At 40.0% G+C, this 18421-nt stretch overlaps 2 protein-coding genes across 2 annotated transcripts; both read right to left on the bottom strand.

Moving 5' to 3' along the window:
• Positions 1-3287: 3287 nt before the first annotated feature.
• im:7138535 (uncharacterized protein LOC797998 homolog) lies at positions 3288-8067 on the bottom strand. Its single transcript, XM_052520907.1, has 8 exons — positions 7886-8067; positions 7537-7643; positions 6923-7042; positions 6545-6813; positions 6378-6458; positions 6141-6257; positions 4001-4147; positions 3288-3901 (listed from the first exon to the last, which is right to left on the bottom strand). The coding sequence occupies exons 1-8, from the start codon at positions 7948-7950 to the stop codon at positions 3725-3727; spliced, it is 1083 nt and encodes a 360-aa protein (XP_052376867.1). The 5' UTR covers positions 7951-8067; the 3' UTR covers positions 3288-3724.
• Positions 8068-8439: 372 nt separating this feature from the next.
• Positions 8440-18079, bottom strand: hnrnpul1l (heterogeneous nuclear ribonucleoprotein U-like 1 like). Its single transcript, XM_035761356.2, has 16 exons — positions 17916-18079; positions 17221-17480; positions 16659-16991; positions 16316-16553; positions 16138-16211; positions 14282-14421; positions 14053-14152; positions 13830-13942; positions 13460-13726; positions 13207-13329; positions 12988-13116; positions 11474-11642; positions 10507-10776; positions 10267-10433; positions 9617-9826; positions 8440-9515 (listed from the first exon to the last, which is right to left on the bottom strand). Exons 2-16 carry the CDS (start codon positions 17441-17443, stop codon positions 9396-9398), a joined length of 2676 nt encoding a protein of 891 aa, XP_035617249.1. The 5' UTR covers positions 17444-17480; positions 17916-18079; the 3' UTR covers positions 8440-9395.
• Between the last annotated feature and the right edge of the window lie 342 nt (positions 18080-18421).

Here is an 18421-nt window from a genome sequence, read left to right on the forward strand (position 1 = left end):
AAAGATTTGGCATTAGGCAGGGCTGCCCAATTAGTCCATTTTTATTGGTTACTCAAATTATGGCTCTTCATATCAAGAAAGGAAATTTTCAAGGTGTTTCAGCACTTGGCAATGAATTTAAACTAAGTCAACTGGCTGATGATACCATCATATTTTTAAGAGACAGGAATGAGGTTTCTAAAGCAGTTTCCTGTATTGAAGACTTTTCCTTAGTTTCGGGTTGAAAATTAATATCAATAAGTCTTATTTCCACTCAAGGATTGTGTTTTACAGAAAGTATATGGTATCCCAATTAAAGATAAGGGTACTTATCTTGGAATTGTTATATGCAAGGATGAAAAACAAAGGAGTGAATTGAACTTTAACCCCATTATTGAGAAAACAAAGAAGAAATTGAACCCCTGTTTGATGAGAGATGTTTCGTTATACGGTCGGGTTTTATTATCCAAAGCTGAAGGGTTATCCAGATCGGTTTATGTCTCGTTATCACTTGACTTACCCCCTAAAATTGTAAAGGACTTAGATAAGATCCGTTATCATTTTATTTGGAGAAACAAGCCTCACTATCTACAAAAAGATATTCTCACTAAAACCCAAGAACAAGGAGGTCTTGAGGTTTTAGATTTCAATACTCTAAATAATACTTGTAAAATAAATAGGATTCTGAAGTATGTTTAGAACCAGAACAGTATTTGGAATGTCTTCCCTAAGTATTTATTTGACTGTGGTGGTGGTTTAGAATTTTTGCTTCGATGTAATTTTGATGTTGATAAAATCCCAGTAAAATTGGACAAATTCCATAAGCAGGCAATTTTAGCTTGGATGTTAGCGTATAAACACAATTTTTCCCCTCACAGATACTTTTTATGGAACAACAAAGATATAAGATTTAAAAATAAGTCTCTTTTTCATAACTGTTCAAATTAAATATAAAATTACTTTGGTTGGTCAGTTACTGAATGAGGATGGGTATATACTCATTTAGGGAATTTCTTGATAAGATTACATTTCCAATAACCCCAAAATAATATGCAATTGTTTTTGATGCGATTCCAATGGGTGTTGTATCTCTTTGAAATTCCTCTGTGGTTGATGTAAGTAACATAGATTTACATGAAAATATATGCATTGGCAATATTTAACATCAAAGATAAATGTAGTAATAAACCGATTCGGAATATTGTTTGTGATACTACAATTCCCTCAGCAAGACTCTTTTGGTCAAATATCTATGGTAATATACAATGGGGGGAAAGCATTCAGAATTGCTAACAGATATTGTATCAGTAACAATGTAAAGGAAGTTTCACTTAAAATGTAGAAACATAGAATTTATCCTGTGAAACATGTTTTGGAAAGATTCAAGATGAATATTGAATATAACTGTGATTTCTGTGGAATGGAAGAGACCATTTGGCATGTGTTTTTTGCCTGTATTTATAGTATAATTTTTTGGATTGACATACAGAATTTTGTTACCAAAAGAATAGGACCGATTGTACTATTTAATGGTTTGATATAATTATTTATTTCAGAAATTCTGACATGGATAAAGATGTAGTAATTTAATTCAACTGCTAATAATACTAGGTAAATGTAATATTCACAATTGCAAATGGTCTAAGTCAAAACCTAACTTTTTTTCACTTTATAAATTAGTTTAAACACTATTTTAACTCAAATGAATAAAAAAAAACAGGCAATTAAAACGTGTATTATTAATGAATATGATTAGTTTGTTTAGGATTCCTGGCAATGTAAATAGTTTGTTTGCTTGTGATTATTCCTCGTTTGTTGATATTTGTTAATAAAAAGTCAAACATTAAACCACTGAGGGGATTCGATTATCTGTCCCGGGTTACCCCGGTGAGAGGAGTTTGCACCAGGTGAACAGTGATTGCATTCGTTTTGTAACCGGGCTGGCTCGCGCTGTTCAAAATCCACGACGACATCGGCTCAAACAGAGAGGAAGAGACGAAGCAAGAGGGATAGCTTGGGCCCAAAATCTATCCTCTCAAGCAGGTGCAGTGTTTTCGTTTTTTTCGCTCATCAAGCGAGGAGTTTTTGTATTGAGGTCAATGAGTATCGAATTTGGTAAACAAAAGTAATGCCTTATTTGCTACGTGTGGCATATTTAATCAAATATAAGTTTCGTAATACTTAGGTTGTTACAAGTATACTGGTATAAGTAGGACGTGACGTGACATTCCAGCAACTTTGTGGAAAAACCACTTTGTCATTCCTCAGAAGAAGCAGTCCTCCATAGAATGAATGGAGTTCAACAGTATTTCAATTAAATGTTTCAAGGACAAAATGGCATATATTTTGTTGTATTGGGGACAGATATATTCTAAAAGTGAAGATCCAGTCAACTTTTAAAAAATTAGTCCACTGTTAAAGATCCCATAAAGTTATGCATGTCAGCGTTAAGCCTTCAAAGTATTGCCGGCCACATCATAATGATGCAAACAGTGGACTACTGGGAAAAAAAATACCTAAAGATAGACACTTAAAATGGAAAATCAAACTAATATAATACATTTGGCAAGAACAAAATATAGAAATGCTTTTCTATAACTCCATTTACAACGGTGGGGGAGTGCCAATATGGAGGTGTAACAGTACTCTTCTTGCGTTGTGTACAATCAATCATCGACACGAACTCCAACTTGTAGCACCAGTCATGTAGCCCCCCCCCAACAGACACAGTAAGTTGCTAGCTAGTATTAGCTGGAATTCTCTACAACAAAATGCACCAAAAAATGCACCAAAAACGTCATCTTATGTGTGGTGTTCTAATAACATTTACAAATGTATATGAATTGTAAATTTAAATAATCACTTGGGAGTATAAACATCACTTTTGACGTAGTGCTTTGCAACCAACAACTTGCTGGTTTACTGGGACGATTCTAACTGAAACATCCACCCTCGTAAGCAAGCCGCGCAAACCAGCCAATAAGATGCCATGTTGAGTAGGTGAAGGCAAGACAAAAATAAAACCAAAAAACCCATTGGCTTAACAATAAAGTGGCAAGGGGAATCACCAATAGAACCCTGTTACAGAGGCACGGTGGCTTCAACATCGGACCCCATCAGTCATCTGTGTATATTTTAATCATTGGTCTGTACTGAAGCCACATATCATTTGCAGTGGTCAGTATAGAATGGAAAAGATACTATAATGTATAGGTGCTCATCCAGAGCTATGTTTCATCCTCCTACATACCTGCCATACAGGACTATGGCATTTATATCTGTGTTTTCTAATGATGATAAAACAAAAGTACAAGGAAGTACTTAAGGCTTTATTTAAACAGATAGTGACATTTAAACGATATTGAAGTATTCAATCAAACAAATAGACTCTACAGGTTTCTAACATAAGCAATATATTCTCAAGTATTTTTAAAAAGACACTTTTTTTTATCCACATAATCAACTTCCTATTTGTCCCCCTCAAAAATATCACAAATCGATTATAGCCTATCCTTATTAACATATTTCTTCAATTTAATTTAAATTCCACAGCAACACATTTTGTTGTCGAATTTGACTTTGGGCTAAATTTCAGGACTGCACCTTTGTGGATCTGCATAAATTATATCAATGTTAAACAAAATGTATTTTGATATTGAAATCTTCTTGCTTGTGGGTTTGTCTCTATCGCCATGTCGCTAAATTCTACCTTGTCATTTCCTTCATACAACCTATTGTGTTACTGTCATTTGTTTCTCTTTTTTCCAGAAAAGTTCTGTCGTTTCTGACCACCCCCTCCACGTGGCCCTCCACGTCCTCCTCCACGACCCCTCCCTCCCTCTCTCCGTCCCTCCCACATGGGCATGGGGGCCTCAATTTCTCCTGGCCGTCCACCCCGGTCTGGTACACTGCCCATCAATACCTTCACAGAGGAGAAGACAGAATAATCAGAATAGTACATCTCTTTATCTTCATTCTAAAAAATCTTAACAAAACTCAAAGCTGGTTAGCTACAGCATACCTTGTAGACTTTAGTGCTTTCGCCTGCCTTTACTGGTAAAATGTAAGATTGGTCTTTTCTTGCTGCAAGCAGAAGAGACATGGAGACTTGGGATATGAGGGGAAGTGATGAGAGTGGAGGTATTGAGGCAAGCACTTCACTGCGCTCCTGTGGAGAACATGGAAACAGGTTTGCCATTAATATACATGTAGCTACTAAAAATAAGGGAATATAAAACTAAACAATATATTTTGGGGATCTGTGTTACTGTCAAGTCTATATTCAGATAGTGGTGTGGGGGCTGTGCTTTGGCAGAGTGGGTGGGCTTATATCCTTCCTGTTTGGCCCTGTCCGGGGGTGTCCTCGGATGGGGCCACAGTGTCTCCTGACCCCTCCTGTCTCAGCCTCCAGTATTTATGCTGCAGTAGTTTGTGTAGGGGAGCTAGGGTCAGTTTGTTATATCTGGAGTACTTCTCCTGTCCTATTCGGTGTCCTGTGTGAATCTAAGTGTGTGTTCTCTAATTCTCTCTTTTTTTCTCTCTCTCGGAGGACCTGAGCCCTAGGACCATGCCCCAGGACTACCTGACATGATGACTCCTTGCTGTCCCCAGTCCACCTGGCCGTGCTGCTGCTCCAGTTTCAACTGTTCTGCCTTATTATTATTCGACCATGCTGGTAATTTATGAACATTTGAACATCTTGGCCATGTTCTGTTATAATCTCCACCTGGCACAGCCAGAAGAGGACTGGCCACCCCACATAGCCTGGTTCCTCTCCAGGTTTCTTCCTAGGTTTTGGCCTTTCTAGGGAGTTTTTCCTAGCCACCGTGCTTCTACACCTGCATTGCTTGCTATTTGGGGTTTTGGGCTGGTTTTCTGTACAGCACTTTGAGATATCAGCTGATGTACGAAGGGCTATATAAATACATTTGATTTGATATATATGCAAAAAGTTAACACTAACTTACACAGATCGTCAATCCTAATTTTCTTGCTGACTGTGGAACTACTAGTTCTGAGTTCGTCCCTGCGCTTTGCTGTGCTCTCAGTAAATGCAAAAGAATTGTTGCTCATCACACCTCATGTCATCATGGAGAAACTCTCAATCCTCTTCCTTGATTTTACATCTGAGTACTTCAACTTTTTGCTCCTGACTGACATGCCTTAACTTGCTGTTCACTGCGAAGACTCTACCTCAAGATCCTCTGTCTGACCCTATTCAATGAAAACCTGTCACCTGGTATCCAGGGGGGAGGGGATGGAAACATTGCGCCAATGCAAGAAAAGGGCATGTTTATGTTTGTTTTATACTGTAATGTATTTTTGGGGAGTACAATTGTTGATTCTTGCAACTCCAGACATTTTTGGGACTTATTCTGGAGACCCAGGTCTGATGGAATATGGTCCTTAGGAGTTGGAGATCTTATCACACTGCCATATTTAGCAGATATGATCCAAAGGTCAGTGCTGGCAACACCTTACAGACTGTTCCACATGGGGTGCAGCATGAAGCTGTGAAGATAGAAATGGACTTTGTTCCTGTGCTGTGCACATGCCTGTTAATTCTGCTCGAAGTGGCCTTGCGTTTGCGCCCCATTGACTACAATTAAGTAATTTGCACTCTAGTGCTTTTAATATGGACATGCATTAGGAACACCTGCTTTCTCCAATGACAGACTGACAGGTAAAAGCTACAGCCCCTTATTGATGTCACTTGTTAAATCCACTTCAATCAGTGTAGATGAAGGGGAGGAGACAGGTTAAAGAATGATTTTTAAGCCTTGAGACATGGATTGTGTAGGTTTTCCATTCAGATGGTGAAGGGGCAAGACAAAATATTGAAGTGCCTTTGAACGGGGTATGGTAGTAGGTGCCAGGCAAACTGGTTTGAGTATGTCAAGAACTCAACAGTTTCCTGTTTGTATCAACAATGGTCCACCACCCAAAGGACATCCAGCCAACTTGACACAACTGTGGGAAGCATTGGAGTCAACATGGGCCAGCATCCCTGTGGAATGCTTTCAAAACCAAAGAATTTAGGCTGTTCTGAGGGCAAAAGGGGGTGCTGCTCAATATTAGGAAGGTGATTGTAATGTTTTGTACACTCAGTATCGATTTAGCCTGCATATAAAGTAACGTTTAGTAGAGGCAGTGTTGCATACCTTTTCCTTCTCTCCCCAGGCAAAGGACTGAAGTGTGACCTGAAAACGTTTGATCATCATTTGGCGTCGACAATGATAGTCCTCTAATAGAGCCTGATTTATCTTCTGGACTTGCCTCTAAATAGGTGGAAAAACCAATACAGAAATTAATAATCTGGTGAATAAATAAGGTACCAAATACACTGACAACCTTCAGCACTGTCATGAGGAACCCCCCACCCCCCTTTGACAACCTACCCATTGCTCAGAGTTGAGATTGGTGTCCAGCAGAGGTTCTGTCATATCGCCACACGGCAATACCGCAAGACGGGACTCCACCTGAATAGTAAAGCGTGATAGAGAAGTGGGCACTGTATCAACAGCAACATTCTTATCACATCCTGTCTGAGTCGGTCTCTCCTTACCTGATGGCACACATCTGTAAGCCGTGAAGACTCGTCCATGTTTAGGGTTTGAAGCAACAGAGCCAATTCACGCTCTGTTTCTTCCTTCCTGTCACCTTGTTCCATCTCCTGGCCATCTTCATATTCTTTACACCAGTTCTTTGTATCAACAATGCTGGGATCTTCCGCTCTCTGCTCTTTCTCAGATTTATCTTCACTCTTCTCATCCTCTGGATGTAATTCTTTATGTTGAAGTATATGTGCTGCTTGTAATTCTGACACCATGTACTCTACAAATAAGACCATAAGGATAATAGCATCAACAATACACAACATACATTATTCACTTCGTTTCAACACTTTTACATTTCAAGAACTCCCACCTGCCTAATCTCTCACCAGTGACTTTGTTGAGGAGAGGAGGACTCAGTGGATCTGTGGTCAGTGCAGCGTAGGGACAAAGTAGCTCGGTCAGCAGGGTCCGCAACTCCCCCACTAGGACAATACCAGTCTTTTGGTCTGAAATGCGTGCATACCAAACACACACACACCATAATTGAGCAAGGCACTTAGCTCTAATGTGGTTCAGAGACACCGTACTACTATGACTGACCCTGTAAAACAACACATTTAACTTCAGCTGTCCTGTGTATGTGAAAATAAAACATTTATTTAAAAAAATATATATAGATATATATATAGTGTGCAAAGCTGTCATCAAGGCAAAGGTTGGCTACTATAATTTCAAATATAACATTTTAATTTCACACTTTTTTTGGTTACTACATGATTCCATATGTTATTTCATAGTTTTGATGTCTTCACTATTATTCTACAATGTAGAAAATATATTTTTTTTTAAACAACAACCTGGAATTAGTAGGTGTGTCCAAACTAGTAGGTGTGTGTGAGTGTGTGTGTATATATATAGCAAGTGTCTGTAGGTGCACCTTCTAGTTGCTACCCTTGTATCGTGTACAATTACATGATGACTTAGTTGTAAGGTTATATACCCTGTAACTCTGTGCAGACAGCCCTCAATTCTGACGCCAGCCAAGTGAGCAGCGGACAAGGAAGCTCATCACACCTGCACCGTCTGACACAGACACTGCTTGTGTACCTGAAATAATGTTAAAGTAATGACCGAGATCAAGCAACACGTGTAATAACTAGATAGATAAGATTCAGAAAACACACAGTAGCGAAAGCAAACTTATTAAACTGGGCCTCTAAGCGACTAGCTGAGCTACTCTTGTGCTGTTTACTTGTCTACCCCATCTGGCACGTGCAGTACGTCTGCTAGCTAGCTAGGTAGGATACATAATCTAATCTGTTTTCAAAATAAACCTACATACTACTCACCCAAGAGCCATTATAGCATATATTGTTCCTATATCTCTCTCCATTACAGCCTCAATAGAACACATTGAAACATGTATCCAAACATGTAGCTATTGCATTCGCAACAAGTAATTTTCCTTTCCCGTCTTTCCCAAATGTTTAGTTAAAAAGTTGCAGAAGCTCTGTACTTCCGGGTTCTGTATGTATACAATGGATTCAAGGCAAGGTTAATAGATCGACAATCCACTTTGATGCGAATGTCACATTTTATGAATAACGCATTACAGGACATATGCATGGAGGAAATAGCCAGTGTAGCTGTTAATTTCTGTAGGTAAATTGCAATAATTATTGTGCATTGGGACATTTATCGTAATATCCGTTACCTAAAGGTGTAATTTTGCAATATATGTTTTACTCCTTTACACTGTGCCTTTAAAACAGGTTTCAAAGGTTATAGCCACAGCCGAAAGGGGTTAATTAACAGTATCTGTTGTTATAGCTATGTATGTCTTATAATGATCCATAATCCAAATCAACTTGTGACCAGTAATCAAGAAACAAGACAGAAAAAATAATATAAACTAGAGACAAAGTCTTCAGATTTTATTCTCAAATACAAAAAGAGTAAGTTTTGATTTAACACAGAACCACATGCAGATACTGTTTTACATACATGGTATATGGTATAAAAAAGTTTTACAACCACACATGAAACTAGTTAATGATCACAAAGATTGGAAAAACAAGTTGGAGGGACAATAGATGACCACCACTGTTACAGAACGTTTTAAATGGTGTGAAACAATACATTTTGGTAAATGTTGTTTTACAAGCTCTCTTTATACAGGTTATAGAAAAAAGTAATCAAAATGTTTGTCTTCAAGACTTTAATTTCAATAAATATGGGCAAAATATTAATGGATTAAATCAAAACCTCAACAGTTGAAGATACATTTTTTTTATATATATAATTAGTCCAGACTCTACACCAATTTCTTTAAAATGTATGGTTCTTTGATCTAACATCTAAAACTAAAAATGACACGTAAACAGCAAAATATTAAAACAAAAAGTTGTCCTACAATCTTCCATCTCTCTTAAACACATTGAAATGTACACATGCAAATCCCAGCTACCTTTTATGAGCTCTAATAAACATTCACTGCACAACACTGAAAAGTGTACTACATATGCATGTTAAACTACACCACTGTTGCTCATTTAAAATAGCCAGGGTCTACAAACAGGCAAGACAAATAAGCTTAATGTTACTAAATGGTTGCAGGACCTACTGCAAAAACAATGCTAATGTTGTGGCGTGACATGAAAAAATAAATCCTATACCAGAAAGGCAGGGAGAAAAACCACTAGACCCTGAAAAGAAAACCTTGAAAATGTTAGCTATAAGAAAGGGAAGACTAATCATTAAGGAGATGAGGACGAAAAGACAGGTGTAGCCTGCAGGCAGGATAAGCAATGGAATGCTGATCAGGGAATGGATCCGTCTCATCAGTGCACTACTGTAGGCCTACTGCGTGCCCTGGGAGCCCTGAGAACCCTGGCTGTAGTTGCCATAGTTGCCGTATTGGCTGTAGTACTGATTCCATTGGCTCTGGTTCTGGTAATACTGCTGCCACTGCTGTGCATACTGGATCAGAGGGAAAGAGAGCAAGAAATTATGAAGTGAGTTTTAGACAGGTGACAGGTTAACATTGATATATGGGCCAACCTAAGAAACTAGCTAGTCACCTGTTGATACTGCTGGTTGTAGTTCTGCTGCTGCTGGCTGTAGGTCTGTCCAGTGGCGGCAGGAGCAGCAGCAGCAGCGGCAGGAGCAGCAGGAGTTTGGCTATAGCTCTGGCTGTAACCTGGGTACTGGCTGTAGCTGCCGTAGTTGTAACCCTGGTTGTAGTTGCCTTGATTGTAGCCTTGATTGTAGCCCTGATTGTATGTCTGTGTCTATAGTTAACACATACAATGTCAGAAAGTTGGAAAGTTGGAAGGACTGGTAAAGTGTTGACAGAGGAAGAACCACATATAAGGAGATGCCATTAAAGGAAAACACCAACATTTTGCAACTTCATATTCATTGTCTCCAGCACCACCCCAACATCAATGTGTGAAAATGGTGCATTTCTATGTTTTGTTGTAAAAATAGATAGGAAGATGAGTGTTTTCATTTACATCATGAGTGCGAGTCATGTGACTTTGACCAATTGTGAATGGGCATTGCCTACTAATTAGTTGATGATGTTATTATCCGTTTTACTACAAAACATAAACACTGCATTTTCACATGTTGATGTTGGGGTGGTACTGGAGACGATGAATATGAAGTTGAAAAATGTGTGAAGATTCCCTTTAAAAAACAAAGTAACCAATATATTAAGACAGCTTACCTGTCCTTGGCTGTAACTGCCAGTGGCTCCCTTGTTATATTGTCCTTGGCGGTGTTGATTGTAGCTCCCTCCAGATTGTTGGTTGCGGTTGTAGCCATGTTGCCCTCCTGCTGCGCCATCACGGTTGCCTCCCCAACGGTTCTGCTGGTAGCCTCCACGGTTATAGCCTGTCATGTATAAAGGGCAGGAAGTTAAGTAGGCTCATAACACAAATTTTGAAAAATAAACCTTGCTCCTCACCTCCTCTGAAGTTGCCACCTTGGGGTCCACCACGACTCTGGTAGCCTCCCCTTCCTCCTTGGGAGCCACCACGGTTGTCATAGCGCTGATAAGGTGTATCGCGACCACGGAAACCTCCCTGGCGGTTGTCGAAGCGTTTGTCAGGGGGTGGGCCGGCTTTGCGGCCCTCCTCGTTGTACTGCTTCACCAGCGTGTCAGCCTCTTCTTTTTGAAGCTCGATGAAAGTCACGTTGTCAAGAAACTCACCAGCTTCTGGGAGCACAAAGTTGGCTACAGGAAGCAGAGGGGTTGGACGTTGTCAGGACGAGTATAGCGGCGCCGTCGAAAGACAAAGAAAATCATTATTACTATCTGATAGACAATAATAGGAAGGGGTAGAAAGGGAAAGAGGGAAGTGGGGGAGAGAGTGGAGTTGCACCAGAATTGGAGCAAAACATTACCTCAAGGGACAGGGGAGAATTTGCTCCAGTTTAGGGAGGACAAGGAAATAGAGAAAAATAAAATAGCAAAACTAAGGAGAGTTATGGATATGTAGATAGGGGAAAGTTTGCAACTGCAAATCACAAGCATAGCCTATGGGAGCATAGCCTACGGACGTATGTATGTCCTCAGTTCTTAAGTGATAAATGTTCAATATTTCCTCCCCTGGTTATGTAAATTGCACTGCCAATGGTTTTGTTTAAAATTTAAATTGATACTCTATTAAAATCTCATCCTTCAAGGGTCAGAATCAAAACCAACACTTGAAATGGACGTTACCCTGAGTTTGCAGTGCTAAATAGATGAACGAGAAGTTTGACAGAAATGGTTCAAATAAGAGAATGATGGATGATAGGGGGAAAGTGGGAATAGCTCTCTGAGGGGAAGGGGACGGTTGGGATCTTCCAAGTTTCCATAAAATAAAAAAAATAAAAATACATAGGAAATGCATTGTCTTTTTAAATTTTGTTATCCATGGAATTCCTACCTTTCATTTCTAATACGGCATGATCGGGCACATCCTTCCCTTCCTCATCAGTTCGCTTTAACGTTCGCTCTTTTAAATCCTCGTCCGTGGGACAAATTACAATAGCCTTGCGTTGAAAACCTTCAAAAGGACGCATTTTTCGTCTCTGGGCTGATCCATATACATTTGTCTAGCAAAGTTGACAAGAAAGAAGTAGAAGCTGTTCATTATTGTTCACTTGTCTGGTTTTGTTACAGCTTTGCGTTCCATAGGAGGGAAATTGGATTCCTGCAATGATGAAAGTGAGAGTTTTTTTCCTTCATGCCTATATTTACTGTTCTGGAACTACATATGGTTGTCTCTCACAACTTACCGTTGTGTCTGGAATGCATTTCCTGTGAGAAAGAACTTTGGGGACCCATGTTAGTCATCTATTGGGTTAATTCTCACAAGTTCTCAACTGGTCAACATTTCCAATGAAGAGCTAAGAACATTATCTACTTAAAATACTACATTACAAAAAAAATGGTAGAATCTTTAAATATGTTCCATCTTTGAATCTATTTTTGCCATATTGACAGCTCACTCTTACAAGCTTGAGCAAATAGATGCATGTTCCCGTTAATCGCTTCTTCCACAGAGCTCACATTCACTTCCATACAATTATCAGAAGAAAAACATCTGTAAAATCAATTGAATTGTCTCCAGATAAACCCTTTTAGGGCAATCAATGTACTGCTTTTCAAACTATTCTCTGTGCGGTCATTGATTTAATGTAACTGGCTGAATAAACTAACAATTAATAGTTTATAAAGCTGTGTAATATCTTGCCTACAATAACAGGGTCCCCCTATTTACTTACCAGAACTTACCTGTTTGTTAATAGTCCACCTGTCATGACAATAACAACATACACTACCTACCTGTCAATACTCACTAATTCCATGGCATCCATAAGAATGTCCAAGACCTTACCTACCTTGAGTAACTTGAGCAAACGCCCTGAAAATTCAAACATGTTAGTTTTCACTTACCTTAATGTTTTATTCATTTTACATACAACATTCAAAAGTTCCATATGCTGTCTGTATGTATAAATCAGCTATCTTACATCAAAGGTGATGTGAGTTTGAACTTGAACTAATCTTACAGTTAACGAACAACAGAAGGTGTATTTCTTACTCACCACCCGGCAGTGTTTACTTGTTTTTCAACATCTTATTATAGACATGGACTATTTGTACAGCTTAGAGCTCTTTTTCAACAGGACATACAGAGAGGAAATAAAAAATATTCAGTAAAAACATACAATGTCAATACTGCTTTCATTTAAGCGAAAACAGAAATAATGATTTCAGCAGCATGTTCAGGACAATGAAAAGTTTGATAACTTCCATGAGTTGTTGATCAAGGCTTCTACACTAGAGACAGTATATCAAAGAGTGCATTAATGGACATGTGCATCAGTGAACAGCAGCGGGTGGGAGGTTGAGCACATTAACATAGAATGGGGTGAGAAATCAGAAAGTAGATACCTGATCCAGGATGTAGTTACGCTTCTTGCGGGCAGCAATCTGGATCAGCCTGTTCAGACACTGTGTGGCCTGCTGGATCAGAACATCCCAGCGACCAGCATAGTTCTTCTGACGACGCAGTCCCATCACCTGAGGGTGGAGGTTTTCATTACGTTAGTGGGGAACTTGACACCAAAGACCAAGACTGAAGGATTCTGTGTTCAAACAAAGGTAACTGACCTTCATCTTCTCCATTATGGCATTGGTGCCCAGGATGTTGTATTTCTTTGCAGGGTGCTCTGTCGCGTGTTTTGAGGCCCAGGTGGTTTTCCCAGATGCAGGCAGGCCAACCATCATCAAGAGCTGAGATAAAAACAAGAGACAAACGTGAGGAATTAGTCCTGGCATCTCACAGCTACTGACAACAGAAGGAATCTAGTCTTATGATCCAAATCAACAATCCACTCAATGAACCAATACGGCAGACACTCACCTCACAGTCAGCCTTGGTTGCAGGCCCAACTGTTCCCCGTATCCTGTTTTCCAGAGGGACGTTCTGAATGAAGGTGTATCCCTCAGGCAGGGGGAAGAAGGGCTCCTCTTTCTGGCCAAAGTTAAATTCAATTGCACAGTTCTTCACAAGAACGTGGGGAAAGAGTGGCTGTTTAGCTAACTCCTCCCGTGACACACGGAAGGCCACATCCAGCCACTTGCCGTTCTTTGAGAAGGCCATCTCCACTTCCTCACCACTATCGAAGTCCTGAACCAGACATGGAGAGGAAAACATTTAGGCTTATTGAGTACTCAGCTTTTATTAGGCAGATGAATCTAAGTGAATCTTCTGTACTATCACAAATACTTACAATGTAGCATCCAAGGACATCATTTTCACTAAACTTTTCCCCGTAATCCTCAAATTTACAATTCAAAGATTTCTTGCCAGTTCCTCCATAGCCATAAGAGAAATGTTCTTCACCTGGTATAGAGTCAAAAACAATGAGTTTTTGTTAGTTTCAAATCGCATAAAATATTCAATAACAATGAGATAATCCAAAATCAAGTACAAAAGCATTTTCACAAACTGACCAAGCTGGGTGTTGCAGGTATCCAAGGACCAGCCAATGCGCACTACATGTGGATCAGGCTCACTGCTGGGAAGGTGCTTCACAGAGATCTCCTCGTTTATCTGGATAACAAAACATGCACCAAATTCATATTTACTCAAACCGATGACTCCTCAATCAGAAAACACAACCTGAATATTCCATCTACAAAGCGCCTAAGTGAAATGCAACTTAATTTAAACAGGAAATACCTTCATTTCAAAGCAGACTTGCCCTTTGTTGACACCATAGGAAGCTCGTGCACCTGACCACAGGTATGCAAAACCTTCGATGGTGAGCGGGTATCCACTATACCGGTCACGTGATACCTTGAAGTGCAGATCGCAATTATCTGTGAAAAACAAAACCATACCCACAAAAGTAAATAAATAAAGTTGAAGGCAGAAGTTGACATACACCTTAACCTGAGTTTAAATGTTTTTGGCTTTCACAATTCCTGACATTTAATCATAGTTAGAATTCCCTGTCTTAGATCAGTTGATCACCACTTTATTTTAAGAATGTGAAATGTCAGAATAATAGTAGAGAAAATAATTTATTTCAGCTTTTATTTCTTTCATCACATTCCCAGTGGGTCAAAAGTTCACATACACTCAATTAGTATTTGGTAGCATTGCCTTAAAATCGCTTAACTTGGGTCAAACGTTTCAGGTAGCCTTCCACAAGCTTCCCACATTAAGTTGGGTGAATTTTGGCCCATTCCTCCTGACAGCTGGTGTAACGGAGTCAAGTTTGTAGGCCTCCTTGCTCGCACACGCCTTTTCAGTTCTGCCAACACATTTTCTATAGAATTGGGGTCAGGGCTTTGTGATGGCCACTCCAATCCCTTGACTTTGTTGTCCTTAAGCCATTTTGCCACAAATTTGGAAGTATGCTTGGGGTCACTGTCCAATTGGAAGACCTATTTGCGACAAAGCTTTAACTTCCTGACTGACGTCTTGAGATGTTACATCAATATCTCCACATAAATTTCCCTCCTCATGATGCCATCTATTTTGTGAAGTGCACCTGTCCCTCCTGCAGCAAAGCACCGCCACAACATGATGTTGCCACCGCCATGCTTCACGGTTGGGATGGTGTTCTTCGGCTTGCAAGCCTCCGCATTTTTCCTCTAAACATAACGATGGTCAATATGGCCAAACAGTTCTATTTTTGTTTCATCGGACCAGAGGACATTTCTCCAAAAAGTAATCTTTGTCTCCATGTGCAAACAGTAGTCTGGCATTTTTATGGCGGTTGTGGAGCAGTGGCTTCTTCCTTGCTGAGCGGCCTTTCAGGTTATGTCGATATAGGACTCGTTTTACTGTCAATATAGATGCTTTTGTACCTGTTTCCTCCAGCATCTTCACAAGGTCCTTTGCTGTTGTTCTGGGATTGATTTGCACTTTTCGCACCAAAGTACTTTCATCTCTAGGAGACAGAACACATCTCCTTCCTGAGCGGTATGACTGCTGTGCGGTCCCATTGTGTTTATACTTGCGTACTATTGTTTGTACAGATGAACGTGGTACCTTCAGGCGTTTGGATGAACCAGACTTGTGGAGGTCTACAATATATTTTCTGAGGTCTTGGCTGATTTCTTTTGATTTTCCCATGATGTCAAGCAAAGAGACGCTGAGTTTGAAGGTAGGCCATGAAATACATCCACAGGTACACCTCCAATTGACTCAAATGATGTCAATTAGCCTATCAGAAGCTTCTAAAGCCATGACACAATTTTCTGGAATTTTCCAAGCTGTTTAAAGGCACAGTCAACTTAGTGTATGTAAACTTCTGACCCACTGGAATTGTGATACAGTGAAATAATCTGTCTGTAAACAATTGTTGGAAAAATGACTTGTGTCATGCACAAAGTAGACGTCCTTACCGACTTGCCAAAACTATAGTTTGTTAACAAGAAATTTGTGGAGTGGTTGAAAAATGAGTTAATGACTCCGGCCTAAGTGTACAAACTTCCGACTTCAACTGTATGTTGTTAATGCACACAATAAACCATTCAACACAAATCCTACTACCATCACAAAACAAACATAGTACTTTCACTTACACGTATCAATAGCCACAAGAGTGTCATCAAAATCTTCTTCCTCTTCCTCTGCTGGGGGCTGTGGAGAACGTGCCCTGTGTGTGCGAGAGCGTGGAGCATAAGCTAGGGGTATAGTTCGGAAGAATGTTTTCAAGGCACTTTAGTGAAGTAGTTTTCAAACCTGTTCCCCCACACTTACCTTCTTTCCTCTCTGTGTTCATAATAGCCATAGCCACGGCCTTCATCGTATGGCCTCTTACGGTTGCATCGGTCATCCTCCGTTTTTGCTTGGCTCACCTGCTCAGCCTCCATGGCCTCGCATTCATTGGCAGCATCTGGAAGATGTGCATCTGGCTGCTTTGGCTCCTTCTTCAACTGCTCCTGCTGCAGAGGTTCATCTGCCTCTTTTTTCAACTCTGCTTTCATCACAAAGTCATCTGAACCAAAGAGGACAATGTCAATAATTACAGTGTGAGCAGCAGGGTGAATTAAGAGAATATACTAAGCACTAATCTGTTCATTTGAGTTATGTTACTACTGACCTGACTTAATTTCAGACATCTCCACACGCTTTGCTTCAGACTCAATTGATGCTGGGTCCACTGGCTTTGGTTGCACTGGTTCAGGTTGTGGTGGCTCTGGTTGCACAACTACTGGTTGCACAGGTTCTGGTTGTGGTGGCTCTGGTTCCTCCATCTCTGGTTCTGCTCTCTCTGGTTCTAACACCTGTGCCCCTTCTCGGCTGTCTTCTTCCTGCTCATCTTCACTATGTTCACCATCACCTTTCTCCTCATTAAACTTTTCTTCTTTAGCCTGTGGGACAAACTGTACTTCATCGTCCTCACCATCTTGGTCTTCTTCCCCATCATCTTTAACTAGTATGGAAAACATAGTGTCAGTATCACAACCTGCTTGATTTACAACTTTGGTATAACAGCAGTTTCATCCGCATGTTTACAATTGACAGCCCACTAGTCACGTTGAAACAAACAGTACAAGCCCCATTTAAAAACGGAAAATCTGTGAACAACAGTCAACGTGGCTCTACCAATGAAATCGTACAACTATCTACATACACATAGACACCCCTAAATATTTGTTTACCTTCATCTGAGTAGTCGTCGCCATCTGCGCCAATATCGTGTTCCTCATCCCCCCCAACATCAGCAGTCGGTGGCCCGCCCTCTTCACCTGCAGCCTCGGCCTCAAGTGCTGATTGCAACCTTATGACAAGATCCGCCTTCAGCCCACGAGTATCCAGGCCTCGCTGCTGAAGTTCCTCTTTCAGCTCATTGACTTTGAGCTTCTTCACATTTATTCCACTCATCTTTCATGCAACTTATTCAGTGATCAGAAATTCCAATCTGTAATAAATTAGTTTACAGACAAGGAATGTAGTTTAGTAGACAGACGTCTAACATTATTTAGTAGCCATTTCGTTGCATTACAAAATCTTACATGGGCATCGCTCCTGTTAACAGAAACATAAAATCCACGGCAAAACAACGCATACGTCCAAAGCCAACCGTTTCATAAAACTAGCTAGTACCTAGATACATTATAGACTTCACTACGGTATTTGCTACGCCGGTATTGCTTTGCCAACTACCGGTAGTTAGCATTAGCAACTAGGCACATTTTTACAGGATAGTCACCTAAGGTCGGACACCAAAACAACGGATTTTGAAACGTCATAGCTAGCTAGCTGTAAACAAACAAATGTGCATGATAGCTAGCGTCGCTACTATTTGTAAATCATGCGAGTTTACATTCAAAATACACTAAAACACATTACTAACCTCTTTTCTCACTCTTATAATTTCCTTGCTTGATTCATGCAGCGACCAACTCAACTGAAACAAAATGGACGATTCTGTTGTAGCCAGAAAAGGTTAGCGCTTGCCGTTTGCTCTGTGATTGGCTAGAGGCTTTGTAGGTAATATTTGAACAACAGTGTGCCAGTTGCTGTGCCTCTCTACAGGCAGCAGAGGGCGAGGAAGGGTTGCTGTTTGTTACAGCGTAATACAATTATTGCAAGCAATTAAATAGATACGTTATTATTATGTTAGGTCCATGGTTCAGACAGATGAAATGGGTTGGCTATCAGTACCTTTGGTGTACTGTTTTTTAAATTATTTTATATGCCGACACGTGTTTTTTTATGTACAGTTTGCGTGTCCTTCTATAGGCTACAATTTTGCACATAAAAACATAAAACATCTGTATATAAATATAATAGGTTCAGGGGTTTAAAATCCTAGAGATTTGCCAATTTGTTTGGTAAATGTATCTAGTTATGCCTAAA

Source organism: Oncorhynchus keta, chromosome 6 (genome assembly GCF_023373465.1).
Source record: "Oncorhynchus keta strain PuntledgeMale-10-30-2019 chromosome 6, Oket_V2, whole genome shotgun sequence".
NCBI classification, from domain to species: Eukaryota; Metazoa; Chordata; class Actinopteri; order Salmoniformes; family Salmonidae; genus Oncorhynchus; species Oncorhynchus keta.

Coding starts and splice junctions, on each gene's coding strand:
- hnrnpul1l (XM_035761356.2), bottom strand. CDS start 17,443: ATGAGTGGAATAAATGTGAAGAAGCTCAAAGTCAATGAGCTGAAAGAG. Junction 13,330..13,459: donor CAACCAAGGCTGACTGTGAG/GTGAGTGTCTGC, acceptor TTTTTATCTCAG/CTCTTGATGATGGTTGGCCT. Junction 9,827..10,266: donor GCAGTTACAGCCAAGGACAG/GTAAGCTGTCTT, acceptor TGTTAACTATAG/ACACAGACATACAATCAGGG.
- im:7138535 (XM_052520907.1), bottom strand. CDS start 7,950: ATGTGTTCTATTGAGGCTGTAATGGAGAGAGATATAGGAACAATATAT. Junction 4,148..6,140: donor CCTGGGGAGAGAAGGAAAAG/GTATGCAACACT, acceptor TGTTCTCCACAG/GAGCGCAGTGAAGTGCTTGC. Junction 3,902..4,000: donor AAAGCACTAAAGTCTACAAG/GTATGCTGTAGC, acceptor TCCTCTGTGAAG/GTATTGATGGGCAGTGTACC.